General features: G+C 38.5%; 1 protein-coding gene across 1 annotated transcript in view; it reads right to left on the bottom strand.

The window, feature by feature from the left end:
- TNFSF10 (TNF superfamily member 10) overlaps positions 1 to 22,840 on the bottom strand; it is a 37,136-nt gene extending 14,296 nt beyond the window's left edge. Inside the window, exons 1-3 of the mRNA XM_049775207.1 lie at positions 22,703 to 22,840; positions 11,757 to 11,894; positions 6,634 to 6,676 (exon numbers count right to left, since the gene is read on the bottom strand). Coding sequence (XP_049631164.1) covers positions 6,634 to 6,676; positions 11,757 to 11,894; positions 22,703 to 22,834 — 313 coding nt within the window. The 5' untranslated portion in view covers positions 22,835 to 22,840. The remainder of the gene's footprint in view (positions 1 to 6,633; positions 6,677 to 11,756; positions 11,895 to 22,702) is intronic.
- Between the last annotated feature and the right edge of the window lie 3,076 nt (positions 22,841 to 25,916).

Raw genomic sequence — 25,916 nt, 5'->3', positions numbered from 1 at the left:
TAATAATAATAATAATAATAATAATAATAATAATAATAATAATAATAATGTAGGGGCTGCTCTATGCTGTGTGGCCTGAAACATGGTAAACATCACAGGCCTCCTCTCTGCTGTTCTGCAACCTGGATTTTAGTTCCTCTCCACCATTGTTCCCTAAGAGTTTATCTTCATCAGAGGTGAGTGTCCTATCCACAAACAGTGAGGCTGCTATCTGATGTGTGGTCTGAAACATGGCAGACATCTCAGGCCCCCTCTCTGCTGTTCTGTTCCTGGGATTTAGTTCCTCTCTGCCATTGCTCCCTGAGGGCTCATCTTCTTCAGAGGGGAGCATCCCAAACACAAAGGGTGGAGCCAGAGGAGCGTGGCAACTCCACTTCCCTTTGTGGTCACGTGCATCTTTTAGGCAGTGAATACCACCACAACACAAAGAAAAATCCACTATACAAGTGTGACAATGGGAAAACAATGCAGGCCAACACTAGACATTGAGAATGAAGATGGCAACTCTCATGACCTGAAAACTGCCACTCAACTAGTGAGTCTCTCAGGTATGGAATTTAGAGAAAAAATATGGAGGATTTTCATAGAACTCAAAGAAAGCATAGATTGAGTTGAACAGAACACAAACAAGAATGAAGAGGATATGAAGACAGAAATCAGAAAAGGGCCGGAGAGATAGCACAGCGGTAAGGCGGTTGCCTTACATGCGGAAGGTCGCTGGTTCAAACCCCGGCATCCCATATGGTCCCCCGAGCCTGCCGGGGGTGATTTCTGAGCGTAGAGCCAGGAATAACCCCTGAGCATTGCTGGGTGTGACCCAAAAAAAAACAAAAAAAAAAAAAAAAGAAATCAGAAAAATCCAAACTGAAATAACATGTCTGAAAAACTTAGTATATGAGTTGAAAACCTCAATGGAAAGCCTCTCCAACAGGGTAACAGAGGACAGAATCAATAAGCTGAAAGATGAGGTGTATAACAACTACATACAGCAGAAGAGATTAGGAAAAAAGCCTTAAAGCAAATGATCAGACAATGAAAAAAACTACTCAAATAATGTGAACAATAAAAATAGAGATCTTTGATAAGCTCAACAGAAATAACATAAGAATCATTGGAGTTTCAGAGACCCAGAAAACATTCCCAGGAAGAATCAGCAGTCAAGGATATCATTACAGAGAAACTCCCAGAGATAAAGACTGCATGCAACCAAATCGTGTGCCAGAAGAGTACCAGCTAAAAGAGATCCAAAAATAGCATCCCAAGACGCATCATAGTCACAATGATGAATCCCACATATAGGGATAAAATACTAAAAGCAGCAAGATCATAAAGGGAAATTACATTCAAAGTAGCATTCTTAAGATTTACAGCAGACCTGTCACAAGAAACCCTCAAGGTCAGAAGGCAGTGGTAGAACATAGTGATAAAACTCAATGAAATGAATGCTTTTCCTAGAATACTGGACCCAGCCAGACTCATTTTCAGGTTTGAAGAAAGTATGCATAGCTTTATGAATAAACAACAGCACAGAAACTTTGCAGACTCAAAACCAGCCTAAAAAAACCCTGAAAGGTCTACTTTAAGATAAGACTGACCGACACACCAAACTTATACACAAAGATGGCACTAAATCTTACAACAATTCTCTCTCTCAATGTCAATGGACTAAATTCATCAGCTAAGAGACATAGAGTGGCAAAATGGATCAAAAACTGAATCCAACCTTCTGGTGCCTACAAGAAACAAGCCTGAATAGTCAGAACAAACATAGATTCAAAATCAAAGGCTGGAGGAAAATCAGCTAAGCAAACAACACCCTTGAAAAAACTGGAGTTGCCATACTAATATCAGATAACACAAACTTTAGACAGAAAAGTCATAAGAGACAAAGATGGACATTTCATACTAATCAAGGGATATGTACAACAGGAAGAAATCACTCCTAAACATATACGCACCCAATGAAGGACCAGAAAATTATTTAATACAATTGTTGACAAATATGAAAGAAGATTCAATAACAGTACAATAATTGTAGGAGGCTTCAACACTGCCATGTCACTCCTTGATAGGTCAATCAGACTGAAACCCAACAAAAATAGACTAGCTCTAAAAGAGAAATGGAAGAAATTGGACTAGTATAGATGATATAGATATAGATATAGATAGATAGATAGATAGATAGATAGATAGATAGATAGATAGATAGATAGATAGATAGATAGATAGATAGATAGATAGATAGATAGATAGATAGATAGATAGATAGATAGATAGATGATAGATAGATAAATATAGGGCACTCCATCCACAGAAACCTGGATACACATTTTATTCCAATGCATATAGGTCATTCTCCAGGATAGACCACATGCTGACCCATAAAACATACCATAAAATGAAGAGGATAGAAATCATGCAAACTACTATCACTAATTACAAGGCACTGAAATTAGGTGTAAATTACAAAGGGACACAGATGGAAAACCTTAACACCTGGAAATTAAACAACTTACTACTGAACAGCCAGTGGGTAAGAGATAAAATCAAAGAGGAAATCAAGACATTCCTGGACATGGGGGTGGGGCAAAAAATTCCTGGACACAAATGACAATGAAGACACAAATAATCAGAATTTATGGGACACAGCAAAAATGGTACCGAAAGGTAAATGTATAGCTTTGCAAGCACACATCAGGAAGGAAGAAGGGGCCTACATGAATAGCTTAATGATACAGCTTATAAAATTAGAAAATGATCAACAAAAGGAACCAAAAATAGGTAGGCAGAAGGAAATAAAGCTAGAGCAGAAATCAGTGAAGTGAAAATCCAAAAAACAATCCAAAAGATCAACAAAAGCAGAAGTTGGTTTTTTGAAGAAAAATAAAACAAGAAAACTTGATAAACCATATTAGAAATTAAAAGGGGGAAATAACTACAGATATTGCAGATTCAAAGGGTAATCAGGGACTACTTTTCTTCTTTCCTAACATAGGCCTGTTTAGTTATGAGTTTCCTCCTAATTACTGCTTTTGTTGTGTCCCATAGATTTTGATAATTTGTTTCTTCATTGTCATTCATCTCAAGAAATCTCTTTATTTCTTCCTTGATTTCCTCTTTGATCCAGCTGTTGTTGAGCAGCATGCTATTTAGTCTTCAGTTTTTAAATTTTCTCTACATTTTTTTACAGTCAATCTTGTTCTCTACTGCATTGTGATCTGATAGGTTGCTTGTTATAATTCTTATACTTGTGACTTCATGTAAGTTAGACTTGTGTCCTAAAACGTGGTCTATCCTAGAGAAGGCTTCATATGCACTTGAGAAGAATGTGTACCCAGCTTTTTGAGGATGAAAGGCCCCGTATAGATCCATTAGTCCTAGTTCTTCTAGTTTCTCATTGAGGGCTCTTATATCTTTGCTAGTCTGGTGGATTTGTCTAGTGGCAATATGGTGTGTTGGAATCTCCCATATTTTTGCTGGCTCTGCATTTGGAGTATAAATCTTTATCAGAGTTAGTACTTGTTGGCCTAATGTTCCCCTGATTAGTAAATTAGTGTCCATCATTGTCTCTGAGTACTTTCTTGAAGTTGAATGCAATTTGGTATGATATTAGTATGGCTGTTTTAGCTTCTCCCCACCCCACTCCAGCGGCTTGTATGATTGTTTTCAAACTTTTACTCTGAACCTGCATCTATCCTGAATTTTTAAATGTGTTTTCTGCAGGCAGAAGATATCTGGATTTTGTTTCCTTGTTCAACCTACTACTTTGTCCCTTTTTATGGGAGAGTTTAGTCTATTGACATTTAAGAAAATTATTGACAGAGAAAAATGCTGTTGAGCTTTTTTATTGTTGTTAGAATTGGGTGTTTTTCTGGCCCTCAGCCTCCTGGTCTCCCCAACAGCTGCACTGGCCTCTATCTGTGTTTGATTAGGAACTAGAGCATTTTTATAGAACACTTACAAAATTTTATTTTTAAAGAGAAAGAGCCACACTGAGCATTGGGGTGACTGGCTCATACCCAGGGAACTGCACCCCAACCCACTGCCACCCCTTGGGATGAATGGGGGGCCCTAACAGGAAATAAAACCTTTCTGAGCAAAAAAAAAAATAATTGGGTGGGTTTTTTTTTGTGTGTGTAATTGATCTCTAAGTAGTTAATTTAGAATTAGTTTGTTTAGTGCAAATATTGTGAGCTCTTTTTTGTCCAAGAATATTTTTAACCCTCCCTCCCATGTAAATGAGAGTTTTGCTGGGTAGTGGGCTCAAGGTTGAAAGTTTCTTTCATTCAGTAGTTTAAATATGTCATTCCACTCTTTTCTTGCTGGATTGTTTTAAATGGAAGATCTGATTTGATTCTTTTTTTTCTTTACACTTGAGGTTTTCTTCACTCTTACTGCTTTAAAGAGTTCTTCTCACTGTTTTTTGTCATTTAGATTACTATATGGCTTGGTATTGTTCTGGTGAGGTCTATTTTGTTTGGCATTTTTTGTCTCTTAGATTTGTACAGGAGTCTCTTTCCAGAGAGTCAGAAAGTTCTCTGCTATTATCCCCCTCACTACTTATTCTTCCCCTTTCCCCTTATACTCCTAGTATTCCTATAAATTGTAGATTATTTCTTTTTTCTCTGTTCATTAAGTACCTTACATTTTCTTGTAATGTTTTGTCATTTTTGGCTTTGACTTTATCTATGCTTGCTAACATGTTTTTTCAGTTTCCTTAGTTCCATTTGTATGGATTCTCTCATCTTCTGATAAAGTTCTTTTTTTTTTTTTTGAGTTGATTGAATTGTTGATCTAAGATCTCTTAATTTTGCAGGCTAATGATTCCTTGATTTCTATTGCTAAGACATTAAATGCTGATTTTAGGTCCTCATCTCTAATGCTCATGTGTTTTGGTGAACTTGGAAATTTGCTAGGATTTCTCGCCATATCCCCAAATGCCGGTGTTTTTTAGTTTCCCCATTGTTCTTTGCATTTGTTGGGTTGGAATGCTGTAGTTTCAGGGTGTTTAAAAAAGTGATCTATTGAACTGTTTGTATAAGCTGGTTAAATGGATATCTGTTTTAAAGGTTATTTATTGTAGATAAGTGAGATGATCTAAGTATTACAGAAATATTGCAAACTAGTTCATTGGTTTTTTCCTTCTGGTTTTTGGGCTGTACATTTTCTAAGGGAAAGAAATGCTAGGTCCTCTCTGCCTAGAACTATATGGTTTGGAAGACCATATAGTGGATGGGCAGGGTCAGTGGGCAGGGTGTATGGACAGGGCCCACAAACCTCTCCTAGGAGTGAGAAGTTCGTACTCTGACGGCAACTGCTGAGGAATCCAGGAAAGAAGGTTGGGGGAGGGGATCCTCGGGATGCATTTAGGTGTGTTTAAAGGAAGTTCCAGGGATCTTTCTACCCACCCCCGCGGAGCTAGGGATCACATGGTTTGGTAGACAGCGGGTAGATCTTTAACCTTCATTTTAAGTAATTCTTCCTATCCCTTAACACTTTAAAAACATAATTAGTAACTGAATTCAATTATAAACTCATATTTGAGATCATTATAAAGATATGGGAACATCTATATTTATAAATAAGTTCAAGAGAGAGCAACTTCCTATAGGCTATAGCAAATGGCTCCCAAAAAAAGAAACCTGAGAATATGTGTATTTGGTGTCTTGGTACATTGGAAAGAATATAATTTGTACACCGTATTGGGATGAAAGAAAAAGAACAACCTCTTGCTGCACCAAAAAGTGCATCTACTCTAGGCTGTACTGTTAGTTTGGATTGTGAGAAGAGGTGGGGTGCTCAATTTGTTAACTACTGCTTTTGTCTTTGGTGAAATGATCAAAAAGAATGCTTAGGCCATGGGATCAGACCTTGATCTTAATTTTTGAAAAAGGAAAGTGGTAGCTGTTAAGTGAGAGAAAAGCTTATTGGAATAGATAGCTTAAAAGTAGAAAGAAATCACTCACAATTTTTATATTTTAAAATCTTTTTTTCTGAAAGGGATACTAGTGTATTCCTGTGCATAAGTCTCTGCCAATGTTATCAGAACTTCATAAGCTAATAGCATGGAATGATGATGAGCAACAGGCAAAATAGTAGTAAATTTAAGTCATTTAAATTTAAGGGTTTTTTTAATTAATTACTACTGTTTAAGAGCTACTTTTAATTACTACTGTTTAATCTAAGGTAGTGAAAATTCAACAGCATGGATTTTTAATTGCCAATGGACTATGCCTTAACATATTCAATTGTATATTAGCACATTTCACTTCAGTAGCCACCTACCCACATATATACATACACATGAGGGTAACATTGGGACCCCTATTCTTAATTTCACTTGTGTTCTAGAAAGAACTTAAGCAGTTTATTTCAAACAATTAGAAGGTAAATGGATAAATAACTAAAGAAATAAAAGTGAAAGAAAAATCCACATTGGAAACATAGATTAAGCTGAGATTAAATTATGGCAACAGGTGGGTCAAAGTTGACTAAAAGCTTTATAACTGTCATTGCAATGAGAGAAAAATTCAAACAGAAAAGGAGAGATCTATAGATGAGAACAGAGAGAAAGAAGATAGAAACTATTCATCCAGTCATGAAGTTGAGAGAAAAGAACAATAAAAATACTACCTTGATGTGTAGTAAAGTAGTCCTCATAAGTTCTCAAAAGCACCTGCAAGATATAATGAATAAAGCTTGTTCATTTTGGGGCCAGAGAGATGGCATGGAGGTAAGGCGTTTGCCTTTCATGAAGAAGGTTGGTGGTTCGAATCCCGGCATCCCATATGGTCCCCTGAGCCTGCCAGGAGCGATTTCTGAGCATGGAGCCAGGAGTTACCCCTGGGCATTGCCAGGTGTGACCCCCCCAAAAAAAAACATTGTTCATTTTAACTTAATATTAAAAATAGATTATCCCAAGTTATGTCTCTTCTTTTTTATTCTAAGAGGACATTGTAACCTAAAAGCTTCACATTGTTCAAGCACAATGTTTTTCTTTTTGTTTGTTTGTTTGTTTGTCTATTTTTTCAGGTGATTTCTGAAGCAGCTGTCCCTACATGGTGAGGAAGGATCCTCTTCTGTCCCAGATAGTTCTGTTTCTACATAAGGTCTCTTGAAAATTTATCTTGGGACAGCACAAGAGAAAGAAGTCAGCTGGTTAGCAAAGCTATCCAGGCCACTGGGGAGAACGGATGTGGCAACCATGTCACTTTGTTGGAGGCTGATAGAGCTAGAGAGCAAAGTCGAGTCTCTGATGCCTGAAATATAAGGCCTGTATACGTGACAGGTGGCCACTGTGGCATTTCCCCCATGGACCTAAAGGAAAGAACAGCCATATAGTTCAGTTAGCAAAGGTCACAAGATATTCCAGTAAACCGCCCGAGTTGCTAAGATAAGATCACACATTCTGTTAAGCTACCATTGTGAAAGAATGTTTGTGCCCCATAAAGATAATGTAAAACTGGAAAGTCCATCCTGCACGATCCCCCTACTTTTCTATAGATGCCATGGAAAAGTACTAACTGTTACTTCCGTATTTTGCTCATGCTATAAAAGCTAGCCCCCTTTCAATAAACTTTGGCTCTTGATCAGCAAGCTTGACTAGAGCCCATTTCTTTCCCAGCCTCTTTCCTCCTTTTTAGGTCAGATCCGGCTCGTGACCCATGAATTACTTCGCGATCCTCAGTCCACCCTGCGGGCAGGGTCCCAGGGGTCGCATCACTTCACTTAGTGGAGAGGGGTTACTGTTCTGATCACATGTTGTATATAAGCAAACTTTTTAACAGAGAATGGGTGCTTTACATTAGCTCCAAAATGTAAGGTTCACTTCCTTTTTCTCATGATGGCCACAGATACCTACACAGCAGCCTGTTTACTGATTCTGACTTGGCTAACCCAAGGCTCTCCACTTCATCCAGTCATTTAAATCTGTCACCTCTCCCATTCCCAGGGTTTTGCCATCAAGTTCTTTGTTATGTCATTTTTTGCAACTGCCTGGAACTCTAGTTCCACCCCAAGTCAGAGTTCTGTTTTTCTCTCTGCCTTAAGCCTCAGACCTTAGATAATTGAGGACCTGTGAAGTGATCTGGCCAAAGATCCCTAAAAACTATACCTACCTTAAACCCCCAATTTAAAGGACTGGCAGACTGAGACATTCCTTTTTAAGATTATCAGCTGTGTCCTAACGGTTCTATAGGTCCCACTACTGCTCCAGTGTACCCCACAGTTTCTGGAACTGTCCTAGGCACCCCTGTTTTACCAATATGGCCCAGCAAAATATTCATCCTGTGTATCTGCCACTCAGATTCCTAGAATTACCCACAATACTCTTCCTGGAATATGCTTAAATTATGTACATTTGATCATTTCTACATGACTGGCTCAGAAAATTTTATAGTTCATCCAAAGTATATGCATTTCTACTATTTTATGAATAGCTTAGAATATTGTATGTATCATTTACTTTCTCTCCCAAATTTGGTATACTGCTTGCTCCCTCTCAGGAATAAGTACAGAAAGCAGAATGTTTCCACCAAAGCAGACCCAGTATATGCTATAAAAGGTATTCCCTTAGAATGTTGGACCAATTTCATTCTTTGGATGCTTCCACTATTCATCAAAACAGTATAGTAACTCTTCAATAAATTTGCTTTGCTCTTGCTTAAACTATCTTGGTCTTGGCAAATTCTTTTCCCATCACATGGTTTAGATCCAGAGAGTTTGAATAACAAGATGTCGGTCATTCAGTGGTCATTGTATATGAGAAAGAAGAGAATATTGGACACTCAATACTCTTTCTTCCTCCTTCCCACCCACATCCCCCACTGAACCTCCCTCTTCACCCCACCTCAACTTTGACCTATTTGGATCTGAAATGGGGGGAAAAAAGGAGGAAAATCAATAGCGACTGAGCAAGATGATTCATAAAGTGTAGGAAGCAAAATAAAAGACATTACATATGGACAGATAAATTTCATTCCAATCTGTCAATTACTATGCCTGGGACAATTTACTCACATTACTTAATTTCCTATCTATTTAAAAATGAAATTCCTCCCCAACAGTTTTTATGAGGTAATATCAGCAATAGACATTAGATGTTTACTGGTATTATCTACTCAGTTAATGGTGGCACCCCAACTAAAATTCACTCCTTCCTACATTGTCACTATTTCTCCATATTCTCTGCCCATTTCTGTGAGAGACAGGATGTAGAATGTAAAAGAGAGGGAGAATGGCAGGAAAAGAGAGCACAAAATCCACACCCAATACTTCTCCCACACCCTAGCATTTAGTTGAAGAGTTCTGAAGTTCTTATTTTTTCTCACCTGGCACCCATGTCCAAAGAAATATAGTATCCCATATCTCAGCTTCTTGTCCTTTAAGATAATGGAGTCATAATTGCTACAGTTCGGCTTGTGGGCAACCTCCTCACACTCCCTGCCCCAGGCCAAACTTTCAAGACACCCAAATACAAAGAGAGGTGCTTTTTTCGTTTTTAAAAATAATATCTTTATTTAAACACCATGATTACAACATGATTGTAGTCATGTCATAAAAGGAACACCCTCCTTCATCAGTGCAACATTCTCATCATCAGTACCCCCATCTTTTTCCCACCCCCACCTGTATTGGAGATAGACTTTCTACTTCCCTCTTCCTTCATTCATTGGCATTGTTATGTTAGTTCTCAGTGTAGTTATTTCTCTAATTATACTCACTACTCTTTGTGGTGAGCTTCATATCGTGAGCTGGTCCTTCTGGCCCTCATCTCTGGAAATTATTTCAATAATGTCTTTTATTTTTTCTTAAAACCCATAGATGAGTGAGACTATTCTGTGTGTGTGTGTGTGTGTGTGTGTGTGTGTGTGTGTGTCTGACTTATTTCACTCAGCATAATAGATTCCATATACATCCATGTATAGAAAAATTTCATGACTTCATCTCACCTGATGGCTGAATAATGTTCCATTGTGTATATATATACCACAGTTTCTTTTTTTTTTTTAATTTTTTTTTATTTTAATTATGAGAACAAGGATGCAAAGAAAGAGGACAAGGTAAAGTTACAATGGAAGGACAATACATAACATAATTCTCAGAAGTCCCCTTGCTGATATCCCAACTTTGAAATTTCATCCAAAGAACATTAAGATTGTAACACACTGTAATATTTCTTAACAGCACACAAGGCAATCTAAAGCCATAAAACTTACATAACTCCTTAGACATTATAGGCATAGCATTTTTTTTACATTTCCATATTCATGCATATTAGCTTAAGTTAACCTCAAATCTTAAGTGGGTTCTTTTTAAAGATTAGAGTCAAAGGAGCACCGCAAAAATGGTGTTAGAGTGGCAATTGTTGTTTGCATAGGCCCACCAAAATATGAGGGACATGGAAAGAAATAACCTTGGTCTAAATACAAAAAGACCCGACCCCTGAAGGTTCCTGGCACAAGACCAACTCTAGGCTCCAGGCATCTTCAAAGAGGAAACAGTACTCTCCAAACAAGTTGAAGAAGAGATAAAATAAGAGGTGTTTCTAGGACTCCCTGAATTCTGAATTCATTCCTCAGAGAAATAACTTTAACAGCAATAACTGGGGTTGGCTGAGAGAAAACTTAGGGTTATAAATGAGTATCCTAATGATGAGGAGACAGACTAACTATAGACTTACAATCACAACTAAAACCTGTCTTTTTCCCATTCTGAGAATGTCTTCACTTGTTTACTTTAGTGTGCTTCATTAAAGTAATGATGGGCTTCATAGAGTGTATAGTCTTTTTATATTCATTATCTTATCTGACCTGTGCCAGAAAGGTGTAGGTAAATATTATTAAAGATGTGTCACAATGAAGAAGCAGCCTGAGTGGAAAAACAAAGCTCTACTTGGTTTGACATAAAAATCACCAGTAAAATTTAATGACAAAATATTGCTGACATGTTTTTGCTAGAGATTCTATTTAAGCAAGTTCTATCAGTAGATAATATTTTATCTAACAGAGAGAATGACAGGTATATCTGTCATTTACGAATTGTAAATTGAGGTTTTTGTTATCTTCAATTTCTCAAAAAAATTCTTTTATCCCTCTTCCTTTTCTCTTCATCTTTTTTTTTTTTTTTTGGGTTTTTGGGTTTTTGGGCCACACCCAGCGGTGCTCAGGGATTACTCTTGGCTGTCTGCTCAGAAATAGCTCCTGACAGGCACGGGGGACCATATGGGACACCGGGATTCGAACCAATCACCTTTGGTCCTGGATTGGCTGCTTGCAAGGCAAACGCCTCTGTGCTATCTCTCCAGGCCCTTTCTCTTCATCTTTATAAGCATATGGAAATAAATTAATTAATTCTGGAGAAAAACAATGTGAGAAGAATATAAAATGCTATTATTTCACCTCTTTTGTCTTCAGAACTTAAAAAAAAGAACAATACTACACATCTTTTATTGCTGTGGAGTCGTGAACACATTGCTCTTTTTGTGTCTTATTTTCCACAATGTAAGATAAAAAGGTTGGACTTCTGAGGGAATGTTAAGAGAAAGGCATGGACTACAGGTGACACTATTTTGGGGTGTTCAACTTTTTCCTGGTTCTATAAATTTAGGGTGAATCACTTAAATACTCTGGACCTATTTATTCTTTTGCTAAAGGAGGAGTTAAATACTTTTTAAACATTCTTTTAAAATTCTTTTAAACATTCCTTTCCCTTTGAACTTCCATGAAGCTGTAGAAGTTACCTGGCAGTCCACTTACTTTTTTAATGTGCTGATCAAGTTGCCACTTAACTTCCCAGCAGGGATTGCTCTTACTCTTTTCATCATTTGGATCCCAAAAGTTGTCATCTTCTGTGAGCAAACAGGCAATGCTACTTCTGGAGTACTTTTCCTTTATCTGGGTTGAGGGAAATCACACAATATCAGTTACATGCAATTCTTCTTCTTTTATTATCAGTATCATCATTATTATTATTATTGCTTTTGGGGGCCACACCCAGCTGTCCTCAGGGGTTACTCCTGACTCTGCACTCAGAAATCGCTCCTGGCAGGCTCCGGGAACCATATGGGATGCCAGGGTTTGAACCCAGTCCATCCTGGGTCAGCTGTATGCAAGGCAAATGTCCTACCACTGTGCTATCACTCTGGCCCTAAAGGTGTTTTGAGTTTTGTTTGTTTTTGTTTGTTTGTTTTTGTTTCTTTGGGGTCTAACCCAGCAGCACTCAGGAATTACTCCTGGCTCTGAGCTCAGAAATCGCTCTTGGCAGGCACAGGATTTGAACAATAGTCTGTCTATCCTGGATCAATTCTTATTTTTATCCATTTAGAAGTTAAAACAACAGAGCTAATGAAAGATCATTGAGTCATGGCTCTTTGGTTGAGTTTATGCTATGAAAGAAACTTAAGAATGCTGTCTTTTGTCCTTTGCATAAATGTAAGAAGTTGGATAAGGTGAAAGGATACTGGTGGATCCCATATCCTGAGTCACACTGCCCCTGCCATTAGTGTGTGCACTTCAACTTATGGCTTCTTTTTGTTTGAGTCTGTCCTTCATTTGAATTACAGAGAAGGTTCTGTTGTTCTTTGAGGTGCCTTCCAACTCTGACAAAGAGGGGATGCCACTCTAAAGGTGGGCAATTACTATGTAAGAACAAAGAAAATAGAGAATTATTTGTGTATTACAGGATTCTAAATTTAAAAAAAACAGCCAATTTGGGAAGGGGAGCATAAATTCTTTTTCTTAATTTGAATTTCATTGAGATAATTCTATTATTGTGATTTCTGCTCCTCTACTTAGCAAAATAGAACTCCTTGAAACCATTGCTACTTGGAACCAGAAGTTGCTCATTAAATGTTTACACTAGCAAGGAATTTATAGGTAGAGGCTTGACATATCCTTAGAAAGTGTGATCCACCTTCTGAATGACAGTAAACATGATCAATGACCACATTGTAACAGGCCTTGTTTAGTTTTATTTTGCTATGTTTTGTTTGGGACCATGTTCAACACTGCTCTGCTCCTGGCTCTGCACTCAGGAGTTATTTTAGGGAACCATATGAGATGCCAGCAATAGAACTTGGGTCAACTGCTTGCAAGGCAAGTACCTTACCTGCTGTACTCTGGCTCCAACCTCAGATTAATGTCACACACACACACACACACACACACACACACACGAACCAAATCATCCACAATAACTTCAGGCTAGTAATTGTTTAATCTTACAAAGAAAAACAGGAAAAGCACACGTGGTCAGAAGCATTGTTTGGTTTTTTGCTTTCTGTTTCAGTTACTGTTTTTATTTGTAACAACTGGGTTCAATGACCTGCTATTTCCTGGTTAAAATATATATCTGAATTGCCTTTCTTTGGGGAAATAAATGGGGAATGACTATTCTAAGAAATCTATTACTTAAGGTTATAGAGAACTGAAGCTTAAAGGAGGGATTAAACTTAATGGTGCCCTGCTCCTCTATATAAAGGGACAACTACATTCCAAATCAGCTAAATGGTCCTGAGAGGTCTCAGGCAGAATTACAGGCTACTTCATCAGGTATTCTTTGGGCATCAGGTCAAAGTTTCTCAAGTGCAAAAGTACTGAAGTGAGACAATTTTTTTCATATATATTGGCATAAAGCAATATTTTATTTTTAAATAAATGTTTAACTTTTTCCAATTTAAAATTTTTTAAGAATAAATTATTCTCTTAGTAGAAATAGTGAGGATCAGTGCAGTTATAGTAGAGGATTCATTATAGCAATGTTAGTTGGAACTGATCACTCTGGACAAAAACTTGGTGCTGAGAGAGGATAAAGTGACATGTATGATACCCCTTTATTAACAATAGTGCAACCGGGGAGATAGCACAGCGGTGTTTGCCTTGCAAGCAGCCGACTCAGGACCTAAGGTGGTTGGTTCAAATCCTGGTGTCCCATATGGTCCCCCGTGCCTGCCAGGAGCTATTTCTGAGCAGACAGCCAGGAGTAACCCCTGAGCACTGCCGGGTGTGGCCCAAAACAAAACAAACAAACAAACAAAACAACAATAGTGCAAACTCCAGTGTCAAAAAGGAAATAAAGGAGGGGAGAAAGGGCAGGCAAGAGGGTGTAAAATGCCTACCCTAGAGGTAGGCAGGGGAGAGACTGGGAGGAAAACTGGGGACAGTGGTGGTGGGAACTGTGTAAGAGTGAAGGGTGGTGTACATTGTAAGACTGAAGCTCAATCATAAACAACTTTGTAAACATGGTGTTTAAATAAAAAGAAAAAATTAAAAATAAACATTATAATAGGTTGAAAAAATAATCAGGCTAAGAACAGAGTTTAGGGCTCCTGAGGGTAGATATGACCTACAATGAAATTAGCATTTATTTAACACTACTTACAACTGTCAATCTCTTCTATAGCATATGTTTGCCCTTATAATTTTCTTGAAAATTAAAGAGTTTTTCCAAGGAAGGAAATTAATCATTTATGGTTTCTTTATTTATTTTGTTTGTTTATTTGAGGGCCCACACCCAGAAGTGCTCAGGGCTTATTCCGAATTTGGAGCTCAGGAGTCACTCTTGGCTGGACTGGGAGGGCATCATATGGGGTTGTGGGAATTGAAAGAGGGTCAGTCACATGCAAGGCAAGCATTCTATCCATTGTACTATTTATCCAGTCCCAAGCTTTATTTTTTTGTTATTGAACTAACAGTGCATTATAATGTCATATAATTTTCAGGTAAGAGTCATTAAAAATCAACAGGTAAGAGCAGGAGGGAAACCAGTAGGGAGTGGCAGTGGCAGGAAAGCAGCAGGATCTGCACTAAAGAATGAATTTCAGCCCACCCACTAGGTTAGAAACCATGCACAGGGAAATAGCCTCCCTAGAAATTAGACACTCACAAGGTCATAAGATTCTCTCTCACTGATATACAAGCTCCTCTGAGACCTGAAGGGAGCTTGTATATCAGAAGCCCATACAAGCTTCTGAGACCTCCCTGGCAGTGGGGGAAGGCTGACATTGATTTAGGAAAGAAGCACCCTGACCTGAGTCTTCAAAAGAAACCATGTCAAAACAGTGCAAAAACCCACTACAATTTTTGGGTAAAGATTGCAATTCTGCAGATTCAATCATTAGTAACCCCCTATATAACCTCTCTGAAATGGAGTTCAGAGTGAAAATACTTAGGATATTCAACAAGACCCCCCCAAAAAAAAATAAACAAAAAAAACCCAACAATGAAATGTACTGCCAATAAAACACAAGAAGGGGGAGAGAGCGGTAGCGCAGCGTTAGAGCATTTGCCTTGCACGCATTGACCTAGGACGGACTGAGGTTCGATCCTCCAGCATCCTATATGGTCCCCCAACCCAGGAGAGATTTTTGAGTGCAGGGCCAGGAGTAACCTCTGAGCATCACTGAGTGTGGCCCAAAAACCAAACTCCCCCAAACAAAAACAAAAACAAACAAAAAAACAACCCACAGAGGACATGAAAGCAGAAACAAGAAATTTCTGAACTGAAAAGCTTGGTAGGTGAAACGAAAAATTCATTAGAAGGATCTAGCAGCAGAATAACAACTGCTGGAGATTGAATCACTGGATTCAAAGATGAAGAGCAGAAAAACTCCAGACAACACAACATGAAAAAAAGCCTCAAAATAAGTGAACAAGTGACAATAGAACTTTGGGATAAATTCAACAGAAACAACATAAGAATCATTGGGGTCCCAGAGAGCTATGAAGAAAACTCCTATTAAGAAACAACAGTAGGGCCCGGAGAGATAGCACAGCAGCGTTTGCCTTGCAAGGAGCCAATCTAGGACCAAAGGTGGTTGGTTCGAATCCCGGTGTCCCATATGGTTCCCCGTGCCTGCCAGGAGCTATTTCTGAGCATTTGCTCAGGAGTAACCCCTGAGCACCGCCGGGTGTGGCCCAAAAACTAAAAACCAAAAAAAAAAAAAAAAAAAGAAACAACAGTAAATGTCATCATTGTTGAGAAATTCCCAGTGTATATACCCACATCCTGGATGTCTGAAGAGTATTAGCTAAAAGAGACCCAAATAAAAATACCCTAAACCACATCCCAATCAGAATGATGAAAATCATAAAGATTGAATACTCAAAGTGACAAAAATCAAAACAGGTACTTATATACAAAGGAATATGTCACACCCCACTTGGAAGGGCACACATCAGAAGTGTTTTTTAGCCTTCTTAGGTGTAGTGCACTCCTGAAAAAGAATCGTTTGCCAAAAAGGCCCGCTTAGAGTAGTCAAATCAGTTGACCCTTTGCGTGGATTGTTTGGCTATAATTCTAAACGTGGCTGTAACTATCTCTCTCTTTATTTTTGACCATTATTAGAAATCAGGCCTCAGTATTTCTAACAAAGAAAATACAGTTACCAAAGCCCACCAAAAGTCTCCTGTTGAGCTCTTTTGTGATCTCTCTCTCTCCCCCCATTTCCTTAAAGGTATCTGGTTTCTCCTTACCTGTTTCTTCATATGCTAATTCTAGCTTTGATCTCATTGGTTCATCCCCTTTTCCTTTCTCCCTGGCTACGCCCAAAAATCCATCTATATATATAGGCCCGATAAAGCCTCTGGCCTCTACCTCTTGTTTTCACCATGTAATTCTGTGTGGTCTCATTTATTTCATACTTCATAATTCATATTTCATATTCAGCCGCTTCGTGCTTCCGCTTGATTCCCAGTGGGAAAAAGAATCCACTAAGTTTTGTTTAGGGAATCTTTATCTTATCAGGATAAAAAGTCCGCAGCAGGAATATACTTAAGGTTTACAGCAAATTTACCAAAAGCAACTCTTCTGGCCCAAATGTAGTGGTGGAATATAGTGGGAAAATACTCAACAAAATGAGTGCCTCTATAAGAATACTTTACCCAGACAGAATCTAATTCAGATTTGAAGGAATACAAAGCCTCACAGGTAAACAACAGCTCAGGAAATTTATAGAGTCAAAATCAACCTTAAAATGAAGAAACTGAATAGGGTACATTCAGATAAGACAAATCCAAAAGCACACAAATTCCATGACAATAATCTGTCTCAAAATCAATATACTATATGCACCAATGAGGAAACTCAGAATGGAAAAGTGGATCAAAAAATTGAGTCCAACATTCTGCTGCCTGTTAAAACACATTTATTTAAATAAGAGCAAATACAGACTCAAAGTCAAGGTGGGAAGAAAATCCTTCAAGCAAACAACTCCTTCAAAAAAGGCTGTAGTGGGGGCCAGAGAGATAGCATGGAGATAGGGTGTTTGCCTTTCATGCAGAAGGTCGGTGGTTCAAATCCCAGCATCCCAAATAGTCCCCTGTGCCTGCCAGGGGTGATTTCTGAGCATAGAGCCAGAAGTAACCCCTGAGCACTGCCAGGTGTAACCCAAAAATCAAAAAAAAAAAAAAAAAAAAAAACACTGTAGTGGCCATACTAACATCAGATGGCATACACTTGAGGCTCAAAAGGTTATAAGAGATGAAGAGGGTCATTTCTTAATAATCAAGGAATATGTATATCAGGAAGAAATCACACGTCTGAACATTATATGTACCCAAAGGAGGACCAGAAAAATACTTAAAGCCATTGCTAAAGACATCAAGAGCAACAGAATAGTAGTTGGAGACTTCAACACTTATCTGTCAACTCTTCATAAATCAACCAGGCTAAAAATCAACAAGATATAATGGCTTTGAAGGAAAAAATAAAAGAAAGGGACTTTACATATAGCTTTTCATCTCCCAAAAGACAAATGCACATAAAAAAAAAAAAGCAGGGGGCTGGGCATTTGCCTTGCTCGTGGCTGACCAGGATTCAAACACTGGCATGCCATATGATCCTCTGAGCACACTGTCAGGAGTAATTTCTGAGTGCAGAGCCAGGAGTAACCCCTGAGCATCGCTAGATATGCACCTCCCCCCCCCCAAAAAAAAACAAAACAATCAGTAGTGCAGATGAGGGGAGAAAGGGGCTTTCATCTACCATTAGTGATAATGTAGTCTGGTCCATCATTTTTAGAAAACAATATGGACATTCCTCAAAAATCAGAAATTGAGCTCCCATCTGACCCAGAAATACTGCTAGTGACCCAAAAATACAATGCAAAAAGCCCTTTCTACTCATGTTCATTGCAACACTATTCCCAATAGCCAGAAACAACCCATGTGTCTGAGAAAACATGAGGAAATAAAGAAACAGTGGTAAATTTACACAATGAAATACTAAACAGCTTTTAGGAAAAATGAATTCATAAAAGTTCCTTATATATAGATGGATATGGAGGGTATGATGCTAAGCAAAATGAGTCAAAGAAATAGGGATAAACATAGGATGGTCACACTCATTTGTAGGATATAAAAATAATAATTCAGTAATAATATGCTAAAGACAGTAAGGACAAGAGCCAAGAAGAGTGGTCCGTGGTAGGGAGCTTACCACAAAGAAGAGAATGCAGTTAGAGCAGAGAAGAAACCACTATGACAATGATAGTTGAAAATGATCACTCTGGACAAGAAGTGGGTGATGAAAGGAGATCTAGTGATATGTATAATACCCTTTCAGTAACAATATTATAGAGCACAATGCCTAAAAGAAAAAAACTAATTGGTGGGGAGAAAATGTCTGCCATAGAGAAGAGGAAAGGGCAGAAAACTGAAGAAAAATGTCTGCCATAGAGGAGAGAAAGGGGAGGGAAACTGAAGACTTTGGTGGCAGGAAATGTGCATTGGTGAAAGGAAGGTGTTGAACATTGTATGACTGAAACTCAATCATGAACAACTTTTTAGCAGTGTATCTCATGGTGATTCAATTAAATTTTACTAAAAATAAATAAAAATAAAAACTTAGGGACTGGAGAAATAGCATAGTGGTGGGTTGTTTGCCTTGCATGACACTGACCTGGGAGAGACCTGGTTCGATTCCCAGCATCCATATGGTTCCTCCAGCCTGCCAGGGATGATTTCTAAGTGCAGAGCTAGGAGTGACCCCCTGAGCACCGCTGGGTGTGGCCCAACAGCCAATCAATAAATAAAGTTTAAAAATAAAGAAAATAAAAACTTAAAGCATGTCAAAAATCAACATGTATAAATACTATAATTAAGTTTATCACTGAGATTTCTATTCTAACCTTCATTATACAATCAATCAGATAAACAGCCTTACCTCTTCCCTTCTGGTAACCATTTATTAGTTAGTCTTAGAGTCTAAAGTTTTGTTTTATTTTATTTGATTCATTTGTTGTTTTGCTCTCTATATTCATATTACATGTGGTTTAGAAACAAACTGGTTGGGGGTTGGGTGAAAGAATGGCAGAGGAAGATCTGGCCACAAGGGTCAAGAAATGTGTGTGTGTGTGTGTGGGTGAGTAGGGGAGTTCCAGGAAGGCAAGTAGTTTTTATTGGATACAGTCCAGCTTTAACAGGAAGAGGCACATCAAGTTGTTAGATCAAAAATATACACATTTTGGGGCCGGAGAGATATAATGGAAGTAGGGCGTTTGCCTTCCAGGCAGAAGGACAGTGGTTCGAATCCCGGCATCCCATATTGGTCCTCTGAGCCTGCCAGGAGCGATTTTTAAGCACAGAGTCAGAAGTAACCCCTGAGCGCTGCCAGGTGTGACCCAAAAACCAAAAAATATATATGTATATATACACACATTTTTATATACACATAATATATATACATAAATATACAAATATAAATATAAATATATACATAATTCAAAAGGTGAAAGAATGTGTTTTCTTTTCCCCCCAACAGGTGGAACCTGTCTCAGCATGGATTATACAGGTGACATGGAAAACATAGAAAAATAAAGTAAACTCTTTTTTTAACCTGGTGAATGTTTATTTCTTTTAATTTTTATTAAAAGCATTATGATTTACAAGTTCTTCATAGTTGGGCTTCAGACATACAATGTTTCTGGGCCAATATGATATTATTATTATTATTATTATTATTATTATTATTGACTCTGGCTTAGATATTTAGTTCTGTCCTTTTTAACACCACCAAAGCACCTGAGACCTCTTGGCCTTTGTCCTAAAGTGAACTTTTCTTAAACAAACTGAAAACTCCACCAAAACCACTCAATACTACTTCCTGATCAACCTTAGGATGAGGGGCTCTGGATTCAGGGTTGAAAATAGGCTACTATGTTTAGGCAGTTTTGTGTATATTCACTTTCTTTTGAGACTCCATAAAAATATTGCAAACTTTATATCTGCTATGAAAATCTTAAATTGCATATCACAAATACCTTGTGATATGTGCTCCAGGTAGTATATAATTTTTTTTAAAAAAAGGAGGGACCAGGGACTTAGTGCTAAGTACGTTGCATGTGCTCCATCCCTTCTAATTTATGGTCCTTTGGGAACTGCCAAGATTGGTTCCTCAGCACCAAGCCTGGAATAGACATTGATCAGTACTAGGAATGTCCCTAAACTAAAATACAAAAAAAAAAAAAAAAAAAGGAATATCCTACCATTTCGAAATTAGAATTGTGGACATTAAGTGGTTTTCTTCTAGAAAATTTTATGCCTAAATTTAGATTTCTGAACAGTATAGACCCAGTGAGAAATCCCCCATCCACTCTTCCTCTCTTGCAGGTTACTTGCATGATCATATTTGGTAGTCTCACCTCCATTCCTCAGCCAATGATGATGACTAATGACTACTCACATACATGGGTAGAGAGTTCTGTGTTCCTTCCAAGAATGGTTGGTGATGCTTACTCAGCATCTCACTCCCTTCTTCCTTTCTGCATCCTTCCCTCATTAAAATGTAAATCTCCTTCAGAACATTTCAGGTAGGGTATTCTTTTGCTAACTACATCTGGGTGTGGAGCAGAGGGATATGTGTGCTATTTGCATGTTCAGCTTTTGAAAGAAGAGACAGGTTTTGCACCTGGTGCCTACTCTTCTGTTTGAGAGTCTTTGAATTTGTAAATGGAGCCCCACTGCTATTAATAGGTGTGACTGAGATCAGAGCCATGCAGACCTTGGTAGACTTGAGATCTGCAGAGTGGACACCTTTGCTGACAACTAGGAAATTTTTAGTTGAAAATGTTGCTCCTCTTTCCTGCCCAGACTTTAGTTACTGACAATCATTTTCTATAAACTACAAAAAGCTTAAATTCTCATTTGTGGAGATTGGTAGAGAAGGTACTACTACTTTTTTTCTCATCAGCTATGATTCCATAGTAAGAGATTATAAAACTTGTTAAAAAAAAAAAACTTGTCATAAAACTTCTCCAGACACCCAGAGTCTTCAGAAGCCACACCCATGTTTATTGTTCCTGTTTGCAAGGCTTCTGTGAAGGTGCCATTCAACTTTAACCAGTTCTCTATGATCCTCACCATAACAACTCACTTTTTCTTCTGCAAATGTTTGTTATCCCATTTAGAACCTGTGTCCTGTATCAGGCAATTAACCCTAATGTGAAAATCCTTTTCCAAATTTATAAAGATTTCTTAGGAGAATCAAATTTCATTTGCCTTGCAAATTTTCTTCATCAAGAGAGTTATCTTCTAGAGATTTCTCAATAAGAATTATAATGTCTGTAATATATTGAGAACCTACTTAATACTTGGATTCAAAAGCTTTACCTTGCCAGCAGCACTCAGGGTTTACTCCTGGCTCTGTGCTTAGAAATCGCTCCTGGCAGACATGGGGGATCACATGGGATGCCAGGATTTGAACCAATGTTGGTCCTGGCTCAACCACTTGCAAGGCAAAATGCCCTACCGCTGTGCTATCTCTCTGGCCCCTGATTGCATTTCTGAAGAGTAGAAAAAACAAACCTGAAAGCATTTCAAGTCTTGGTTCTGACTTGCTAAATTTGGGGGGGGCACACCCAAAAACACTCAGGGGTTACTCCTTGCTCTGCACTCAGATATTGCTCCTGGCAGGGTCAGGGGATTATATGGGATACTGGGATTCGAACCACGGTCTGTTCTGGATCAGCTGCATACAAGGCAAACGCCCTACTGCTGTGCTATGCATTTCTGGCCCCACTTGCTAACTTTCTAAAGTATGATTATTTATGCAATGATGTTCCAGAAAATAACTAAAGATATATCAAATAATAATAGGAGGAAGATCCTGGCATTAATAAACATTTCTGAAGTGTGAATGATCAACCAAGAGCACATTTTTGGCTAGTGCCTAAATCCAGTTTTCTGTAGTCTCTAAAGTATACTGTGATTCATCCCAGCTAGGCTACAACATTTGTTTTGGGTTGATTGCTGCTCTCTGTAGATTAGATTCCATTAGATTTATATGGTCTATTTACTCATCCAACACATATTTAAGGAGCCTGTTTACCTCTACTATAAAGAAACTGCAAAAATTTCCAGAGGTCTAAGGATGGAAAAAGGCAGGCACAGTTCTACCCTGCAGCAGCTGCTGCTGCTAAGAATAAAGATTTAAGAGCTCTAAAGCATTTAGTAGAAAGCACTCAATAATAGCAAATGCTAATGTTACAAACAAATATTTGGAAAGACAAAACTACCCCAGGAGTTTTGTTGCTTGCTCTCCTGGTAATTGGTAGAATCAGTTCAATTCACTGCATTTGGTTCACACAATCCCAGAAGAAAGAAAAAGGAACAGTCTCTCCAATAAGTCTTCAAAGAGGAGTAAACATGAGTTAATAAGAGGGACATAGAAATCCTAGGTTGCTCAGGATCCAATGCTTTGAACTCACCTGCTTCAGCTCATTGGTGAAGTACACGTAAGTCACTGACACACAAAAGGATTGCAGGAGCACGGTGAAAATGAAGATCAGCACACAGGTTTGCACAGGACTGGGGGTCTCTGAGACCTGCATGAAGGCCATGGTCTGTACTGTCAGCCTAGCTTCTACTGAGTGGAGTAGCTGACTGCTCTGGTATTCAGAGATGGGGTGGGTAGTTTTAAGTTTCATTGCTTAATCACAAGTGAAACTGAAACAACTGGTGCAGAGGAAGGCCAGTTTGGGGCAAGCTTAATTTTCTATTTCTTAAAATGTCAGGCATTTCAAGGAACTGAACTTACCTTGGCAAAGTCACCTTGAAGCTGAAAACTCCAGCATCACCTTCCCTAAAGTTCAGAGACCTGTGGACCTTATGGGTGTACTGTTTCCACTACTGGTTCTGGCTCTGAGCTTCCTCTTTCTCTGGATCTGACCTGAAATCTGACCAGGCTCTGAGTTCAGGTGGGAATTGGAAAGAGTTTTCCTCAAGTGGCCTCACCCCACGCTACTTGACAGCTTGTTGATGCTATTGGTGTAGCCTTAGAAAAACACAGAACAACTGCCTGGATCCAATAACCCAGTACTCCCTGATGTGTCAGTCTGTCTGATTCCTTAGAAGCCTCTTAGCTCATTAAAGAGGCGATAGCTTTTCTAGTTACTGGAATAAAAAGTGGGCTAGTAATAATCAAAATTATCATAATTTGATAATAAGCAGAATTTTCATTCACTTAAAATAAAGTCCTGTTTACTCCTAGCAAGTTTATTGACAGCATTAGATTATAGCAGTGACACTGAAGAAGAGGTGATGAAGAAGCCAGAAATGAAAATAATGAAAAAGTGAAATTTCGGGCCCGGAGAGATAGCACAGCGGCGTTTGCCTTGCAAGCAGCCGACTCAGGACCTAAGGTGGTTGGTTCAAATCCTGGTGTCCCATATGGTCCCCCGTGCATGCCAGGAGCTATTTCTGAGCAGACAGTCAGGAGTAACCCCTGAGCACCGCTGGGTGTGGCCCAAAAACCAAAAGAAAAAAAAAGAAAAAAAAGAAAAAGTGAAATTTACTTCCCTGACCATCTGTCATTAGAACTTCAACCTAGAAAGCTGCTCAGCTCAATATTCCATACTAAGGAATTTATAAACAAGGACAGGAAAATTCACTTTAACAGGAAATGGGAGAAAGTGATTCAAGAAGAATTTTAGTGAGGAAACTTCATTCTCCCACACAAATAAACTTGCTGTTTTCTCTGTTCTACACCTTTGAACCTTGTGTCGATTTGTTTTCCAGAAACCAGTAACACTTTATTGCATTTACAAATCTCCACACAGAGTATCCCAAGAGCAGAGAGAGATCTTTCCATTAATCTTGGATTCTCAAGAGTAAGCTAACTAAAGCACAAAATATGAATTCCTAGCATTTAGGAATGAGAGGTATTTGGAAAGCAAGGAGTAAAAGGAGGGAGGGAGAGAGAGAAACAGAGAGACACCGAGAGAAACAGAGACAGAGACAGAGGAGAGAGATAGGGAGATAGAGAGAGAGGGGTGGGGGAACCAATCAACAGGAGTCCCATGCAGTAATTTGGGTACAGAAAAAAAGTAAATTTGATTGGATACTGAAAACATTCATGGAGGAGGTGATATCTGTTTGAAACCTCTCAGCATTGCAGATAAATCTCTGGTTTTGAAATGGGAATGGTGATGGAAAGGATGTGGAACTTTGCTATATGAGGAAGGTTGGTTCTGTGTGAGTTCAGTTCATACCAGGTCTTAAAACTCAGGACAGGGTCCTCAATTCTGAGGGATAATCTAAGACCAAGAAATTTGTTTTTAAATTGGTGATAAGTATGTTTGTTTGGGACGAAGCCAGGGAGATTAGTCAGATTGTGCAATAACTTCATTCTTTGTTTTCTTTTTTTTTTTTAGAGGAAGTAGGTGGGGGGCGCACACGGTGACACTCGGGTTACTCCTGTATTTGCACTCAGAAATCGCTCCTGGCAGGCTTGAAGGACCAATGGGGATGCTGGTAGTGCTGGTACATTTTAAATTTAGGGTGCTTGTCCAGATTTTGGTGCTTGCACACTCCTGGTGCTCACTAAAAATTGCACTCCCTTAGCTGCAATATTGCACAGTGCTCCTTTCAGGGTCATAATCTTAGTTGCAGTGAAAAAATTATAGTTGTGATGCTTGCTGGGGTCATGATAGTGTTCACATATGTATTTGCTTGAGGTTAAAATTCTGGCTGCGATGTTTGCATAGCTTAGTCTCAGTACATGCTGGGGATTGTACCTTTTTCTCTGATACTCACACATACCTGGCTGCTGTGTAGCCAGAAACTACATGGATGGCAACTGGCAGAACTTCCAGACACCAGGGATTTGAGCTCATGATCACACACTGGTAAGGCAGCCTTACTTGAACGTTTTGAATCCTAAATCTGTTTCAATTTTAAAAAGGCTTATTTATGTTTAATTATTTCCCCTTTCCTGTTCTATAACAGGAAGAGCAAAGTCAATCCTTAAACACCTGCCAAAGAAGAAGTGAAATGTTTGGGGACAGAGTCCACAAAGTTAAGTACACAATTTGACTTTTGTCTCAGTGTAAAGCTGAAACTAAGCTAACGCTTATAAAATCTCTGAGATTTCTGAGTGCTTCTCCTGTATTTCTGTGGGGTTTGTAACCTCTTTTACTTTAGGAACAGGCACTCTGGACTTCCTTTGAAGAAATGACTTTGTCTTGGTATCTTCTTGTCATTATGAGAAACATAGGTGAATTTTACTGGGAAGAAATTCATTAAATAAAATCCAGATTATAAATTCTGTTTGACTCTCAAACTCATAACATATGAAAAGTAAATTGTAGATAAATTCCACCCACATTTGGATTGTGCCTCATTTTCAGACAATAGCTTAAATTAATGGTTTGAAAGAGAAAGATACAACTGGAAATGCCAATAGACAGGATATTTTTTATTTCTTCTCCTCCTTTAACATACAGCTGAATAATCTTTGCTTGTGAGCAAAACACAGCCCCTCTGGTTACAGGATATTTTCCCTTCAAATAAACATAAGAACAGAATAATTTTTAAAGTGTTGTTGCATGTGGACCCCTTGTTGCCTGCTGCCTCAAAAGCTTTTAGGTCACTTCTGTTGAACAAAGAGGAAAACAAGGCACAAGAGTGATCATTTACACTACT

This window comes from Suncus etruscus, chromosome 6 (assembly GCF_024139225.1).
Source record: "Suncus etruscus isolate mSunEtr1 chromosome 6, mSunEtr1.pri.cur, whole genome shotgun sequence".
Classification (NCBI taxonomy): Eukaryota; Metazoa; Chordata; class Mammalia; order Eulipotyphla; family Soricidae; genus Suncus; species Suncus etruscus.
This window is presented reverse-complemented; position numbering and strand designations above follow the sequence as displayed.